The sequence below is a fragment of the Apodemus sylvaticus genome, chromosome 6 (assembly GCF_947179515.1).
Source record: "Apodemus sylvaticus chromosome 6, mApoSyl1.1, whole genome shotgun sequence".
In the NCBI taxonomy this organism is placed as follows: Eukaryota; Metazoa; Chordata; class Mammalia; order Rodentia; family Muridae; genus Apodemus; species Apodemus sylvaticus.
This window is the reverse complement of record NC_067477.1, coordinates 18511589-18517976: the sequence shown is the minus strand read 5'-3', so window position 1 is coordinate 18517976 and position 6388 is coordinate 18511589. Positions and strand designations below refer to the sequence as shown.

Sequence of the window (6388 nt, the reverse complement as noted above, 5' to 3'; positions counted from 1 at the left end):
CCATGGAGAGATGTTCCCTACTGGCTGGCAAGTACTCTGCTTGCTTTCTAGGAGAACCCAGAACAAATATCCCAGGGATGGCACCACCCACAACGGGACCTCCCACCCTTGATCACTAATTGAGAAAATGTCTTACACCTGGATCTCTTGGAGGCATTTCCTCAAGGGAGGCTCCTTCCTCTGTGATAGCTCCAGCTTGTGTCAAGTTGACACACAAAACCAGCCAGTACAGTGTCAGAATTGAGCAATATTTTTTTCTTTCAGGAAGGATGCCTTCCAAGGCTGAACAATGTAGCACTCTGGTAGGGTTGAAAGGAACTCTCCTTATTGGTCCTTCTAATAGCTGTTCATGGTTGGGGGGGGGGGGAGGGTGAAAGGGCTTTGGCATTGAGCCAGATGTCTCCACTGCTTCCTCTCAATTACCCTCCCCACTCTGAAAAACAGGCTCTAGATTCTGTCCAGTGCTATAAGATTTTGGAAGACATGTTTTCTGGAATTAGGGGCTAGCCATAGGCTTAACAATTCATCCAAGCTTCCTTCTCTGAGTCTGGACTGGACGATGGCAACAGGAACAGGTAAAGGGGTAAAGGAAGAGGGCTTCCTGCCTCCTAATAGCCTTATGCCAATCAAAAACAGAGATGTGATTATATAGTGCTGGTGCCCATCTCTACAGTTTCTGCCACGTAGCCCTGTGAGGCTGGAATGACACTTTGCCTTTCTGGATGCTGATTCTCTTAAACAGAAAAATTGGCTTCTATAAGAGCACTTCCTCCATGATAAGAGGGAGCTCATGATGTAGTAGTGCCATCTGAGAGGCCAGAGAATATCCAGTGGTCAATGATAGAGGCAGGAAGGGCAGCAGAGCAGGGGACAATGCCGGTCAGATCAGTAGTAGATGGTCAGAGCACCAGCTAGTCCTCCCAGACTAAAAGGATATTTTCCTTTCAGGCAGGAGAACAGAGAAGATGGCCTTCATTGCAGCTCTGGGGATCTTGATGGCAGGAATCTCCCCTGCTGTCATCTGCTCTTCAGATGGCACACTGGGAAGTCACACTGCAGTCCACCAAGACACTGGAAAACAACTGAACAGTCACACATTGACCCCAATCAACTTTGACTTTGCCTTCAACCTCTACAAGAAGCTGGCTTTGAAGAATCCACATAAAAATATTGTCTTCTCCCCACTTAGCATAGCAATGGCCTTAGCCTCCCTGTCCCTGGGAGCAAATGGCAAGACCCTGAAAGAGATTCTAGAAGGTCTCAAGTTCAGTGTCACAGAGACCCCCGAGGGAGACATGCATCATGGCTTTGGGCACCTCCTACAGAGGCTCAGTCAGCCAGAGGACCAGGGACAGATCCGCACAGGTAGTGCCATGGTTGTTGACAAGCACCTGCAGATCCTGACAGAGTTCAAGGAGAAGGCCAGGGCTCTGTACCAGACTGAGGCCTTCACAGCCGACTTCCAGCAGCCTCGTGAGGCCAGAAAGCTCATCAATGACTATGTGAGCAATCAGACCCAGGGGATGATCAAGGAACTGGTCTCAGACCTGGATGCGAAGACATCCATGCTGATGGAGAATTTTGCTCTCTTCAGAGGTGAGAGGGTCACTGGTTGGCAAATGGAGGGGGAGGATGTTGCCTGGGAACCTGTGTCCTTACACTGGCCATTAGAAAAGAGGTACCCACAGCCTGAGAGTGTCTAACTGCTAACTGTCCACAGCCCTTACTTCTCTTCTGAGAATTTTTAGGCATTGATGTAATTCTGGGACTTGCCCAACAGAAACCCTGAGCTGTCTATCTAGGAAGGCTGATCTGGGATTTGACTTAAATTTACTGACAAGCAGAATGCCATATCTTCTACTACCCGTCCTAGCTAAGTGTACAGAAGCCATGGCTACTCAGTACACAAAGGGAATCCCTAAGACTGCCTAGGACAGACATTTCTGATAGGCTCCTCTAGGAGGTATCCAGCCCTGCTGGAGAGTCTCAGGCTTTATTAGGGTCCAGGTGGACTGGGAGACTTTGACCTAAAGGAGACTAGTGACACTAATCTCAAGGGGGAAAGTAGCATAACCGCAAACCTGTTAACATTCCTGGGGTCAGTTCCTACACAGGGCTTCTCCCCTGAGCCTATTGTGTAATGAGCTGGTATTGGGCATGGAGAAGCAGGAACTGGGAAAACTCCATTAGAGAAGGGAAAATGTCAGGCAGGCTGTGTTCTGTGTTTAGTGTCTAGCTGTTTCATGAAATTTTACTTTTATAACATTAATAAACATTAATGTCTGAATTATTAACAATGATTAATTAATGATTACTGATAATTGATCATTATTAAATTATCAATATTTATAATTAATAGAATAATGCCTGAAGTCTCCAAATTCCCATGACACATTCCTGGGGCAGGGAATCTGCTGGGACTTCGGTTCATGATAGTTGGAGATTCACCTGGAGATGTTATGGGTAAGGGTAATCAGGGAGAATCCAGGATCCAACACATCCTCTGGGATACAGACCAGGAGCAAGGTGACAGCACAGATATCATTGCCTGACAGAGTCATTATGTAACTAGACTTGGGTTGGATCTTGAGTTAATTGAAGTTAGTCCAGGATAGAAGGAAGGTAGGTTAAAGGCAGAATATCAAGGTGAAAATAAACACAAATATAGGTCAGGAGAAAGGAGGACAAGGGGATAGGGGGACAGGAGGGAGAGGACAGAAGGACAGGAGGACAGGACAGGAGGACAGGGGACAGAGGACAGGGGACAGGAGGACAGGGTGGCCTCAAAGCTGCTGTGGGCAGGGGATGGTGGAAACAGAGGGACTTGCTAGAAGATTAGGCTGCAGGGTGTGGCTCTCTCAGCTCTCCCCAGACACAAGGCTGCTTGGTGTAAGGTGGGATGTGTGTTTAGGCTAATGGATTCAAAGCCCAAGAAAATGTTTCTGCCTCCAGGGAACTTCATTAATTTCTCAAGTCCCATTGTGTGTTGGTTGTGTGGACATGACATAAGAATATGGAATAAACAAGAACTGATATCTGTGGTTTTGTGGGGAGACCATAGCTGAATGTGTGGGACTGGGACCCATGTCTTAGCCCACAATATACCAGACTGCAGACTGATTACAATATAGAACAAACTCTCTGCTGTTCTGTCCCACAAACCACTGCCTTCTAAACATGGCTCCCCTGAGGAAGATGGGACCTTCATCTCTCCCCTGTCTACAGTCTTACCACCTTCACACTCATCTCGTACACACTCCATCCCTGACTGTGTCAGAAGCCTGAGTAGCCAGGCTGTGGATTTGAGTTCCCCATTCCAAACCAAACCTGGAGACAATGCTCATAGCTAGCAGTTTGATCAACTACCTGGGTTTTTCCAGTTCAGTGAATGCCACACTGAGTGACACTCTGAGTTACTGATGATGCCTGGATTGCTGTCCCAACTCAACCTGAGTATACATGGGGAGGAGATGGAGTGTTTCCGTTGTTGTTACAATCTGATGGTTTGCTCCTTCCTTAGGCAAATGGAACATGACTTTTGACCCTCTTGAGACGTATCTGAAAAAAATTGAAGTGAATGGGAAGAGGATTGTGATGGTACCCATGATGGAAATGGAGGACATGACCACACCCTACTTCCGAGATGAGGAAATGGGATGCACTGTGGTGGAGATGAACTACAAAGGCAATAACAAGGCCATGTTCATCCTCCCTGATCAAGGCAAGATAAAGAAGGTGGAAGCCAGCTTACAACCAGCAACACTGAAGAAATGGGGGAAATCTTTGAGGCCCAGGTGAATGTCCTCAGGACCCAGAACTGTCATTGATCCCTGTACTGATGTCCTGATGGCCTGATGGCCAGTGTCCCTGTACCTCAGATTCTCGCTTATATCCAGTGTAATGGTTAAAGTGTCAGCAGGGGACAGGTGGAGTTGAATCGAATTCCTCTCCTTTGTCCCAAGTGTTTGAGGTCTGATATTACTGTGTTTTTTGTTGTTTACAAAATGAGATAAGCTTGAAAAAGGAGCTGAGCTTTCCTGTGTCTCTAACAGAGTGTAGAAAACAAGTAATCTGGAATGTGTCTTTAGAAGGCAGAGAGAGTTGTGGTAAGATATCAATTCTGAGAATCAGCTGTGTCCTGTGTCGCCAATTGTATCCCATTATCAGACATTAATTCACCATTCAAGGAAATGGTGACTTGAAGACATACTATGTGTCAAGCTCTGGTTTAGACTCTGAGAGAGTATCAGAGAAGAGTGGGCAAACATTCTCATCCTTGTGGGCTAACTTGTAATAGAGGAAAAGACAGTAGATGGGTGAAAATAGAACTAATCATTATTTAATACGTTGGAGATGATGGTGAGTTGCAGTGCTGGACTTGAGAAGAAGACAGCCATGGTAAGGAGAGCTGGAGAGGGATGCAGTGTCCAGTGTGACTAGAAGGATCACTAGGTGATGTCTGAGGGTGGGCATGACAGGGAAGACCTGCATTTGTGTATCTAGGAGGAAAGCATTCTTAGTCACGGAACAGCTACTTTCAGGCCAGGTTGTCTGCCGACTGTAAACACTGTCAAGCTCTGATGCAGAGTTAATATACCTTAGGAAGAGCAAAACCTCATGGTCTTGGGTAGAAAAAGAACTCTGCCCCAGTGAGAGGGCTCTTATAGAACGCTGCTCCTGAGACATAAGTTGCTTTGAGCTGGGCACAGATTCCAGTGACTCTAACATTTCTCTGCCTTGTTCTCAGGATGATAGATGAGCTCTCCTTGCCCAGGTTCTCCGTATCCAAAACCTACAGACTAGAGAGCATCCTTGCAGAGCTGGGCATCAGGGAACTCTTCTCCACACAGGCTGACCTGTCTGGGATCACTGGAGCCAAGGATGTAAGAGTCTCTCAGGTAAGACAAGAATGACATGCGGTCATTGACTTTGGGTCCTGAATGTAGACAGTGAAGGCCATGTGGACATGTGGGGATGTTCAATGTGAGAGAAAACCTGCATGCCTGAGATCCCTCATGCCTGGGAGAGAAAAATCATAGCCCAGATACTCCTTCTCAGAGTGGCTCCTTTACCCTCATGATGTGGACTCATCCAGAAGTCAATGGTGTGGAAAGTGCCTCTGCTTGGCTTTAGACAACATGGTTCCCAACCTGTGCTGTACTGCAGGGCTCCCCACAATCCACTGCAGGGTCACCCACAATCCACTGCAAGGTCACCCAAAATCCACTGCTGAACCAAAGCACATCCAGCCTCATCTTCTTCAAGGCAGTGCTGGGCCATTACTACTTGCCTCACCAACACACAGAATAGTAGCAGGAAAGGTGGTACAAGGGATCAATGGCAGTTCTGATGGAAACTCTAGGAACAGGAGAGGAATACCTTAGACCCACCAACTACATTCTAGCTGCACAGCCTTTCGGTCCCTAGTGTTCTGTCCAGTGCCCACTCAGAGCCTGAGTTCAGGTCTGTGCCAGCAGGCATGGCAGTCTGGGAATATAAAGCTATACACTGTGCATTTCTGTTGAATATCCCAAGAAGTCAGGATCGGGAGTGGCACTGTAACCTGCACTGGTGCCAGCACACTGGCTGTTCCCTGCAGGGCTGCTGGGAGGCTGCCTGTGGGGAAACCCTGTTATCTAAACCTGTCCTCCTGTTGCAGTGGTGTGAGGGTAGCACTGTTTCAGACCCAAGCAGTGTCTCATCTCACATCCTGAGAAGAGACTTAAAAAAATTCAGGGTTGGAGCTCATGGAAGGAAGAAGGAAACTCCCCCACTGATGAGGCCAGCACTCGCTGCTTGCACCAGGCCTCTCTCATGCCCTCCCTGGTCTCCAGTGAGTGATCTGTTTCTCTCCCCACAGATGGTTCACAGCACTGTGCTGCACATGACTGAGACAGGCACAGAAGCCGATGCCAGCACAAGAGACAAAGACGACTTCCTGTCTGCTAAAATCAACCCTACAGTTGTTAACCTTAACACGACATTCCTGTTCTGGATTGTAAACCCATATTATGAGATTATCAGCTTTATGGGCAGGATTACCAACCCTGCACAAAACTAGAACTTCCCAAGGGGTTCATCTTCTTCCCTGGCACAGAGACTGGATCTATATGTGCTTTTCAGGTTCCATCCTCCAACTGGGTGTGACATGCTTGTCATAGTGCAGTGACCTGATTAACTAACTTTACTATTCACACATTCTCATGAGTTTGTGCATGCTCTTTCTGTGTGAGGTTTCCAGTCCTCCTGGCAACACGAGCTCATACTCCTGAGCCTGAGTTCTGTCTTTCTTCCACTTTGCTGCTCATTTCTCTGTATCTGCCTCTACCCAAGAGCCTGGGCCCTGGCAGGTAGGTGCATTCCCAATTTAGGCTCTGGTTATGTCTGC

At 47.5% G+C, this 6388-nt stretch overlaps 1 protein-coding gene across 1 annotated transcript; it reads left to right on the top strand.

Moving 5' to 3' along the window:
• The first annotated feature begins 965 nt into the window (after positions 1-965).
• On the top strand, positions 966-6061 carry LOC127686984 (serine protease inhibitor A3N-like). The gene is made up of 4 exons (XM_052185155.1): positions 966-1596; positions 3521-3794; positions 4748-4898; positions 5861-6061. The coding sequence occupies exons 1-4, from the start codon at positions 966-968 to the stop codon at positions 6059-6061; spliced, it is 1257 nt and encodes a 418-aa protein (XP_052041115.1).
• The last annotated feature ends 327 nt before the right edge of the window (positions 6062-6388 follow it).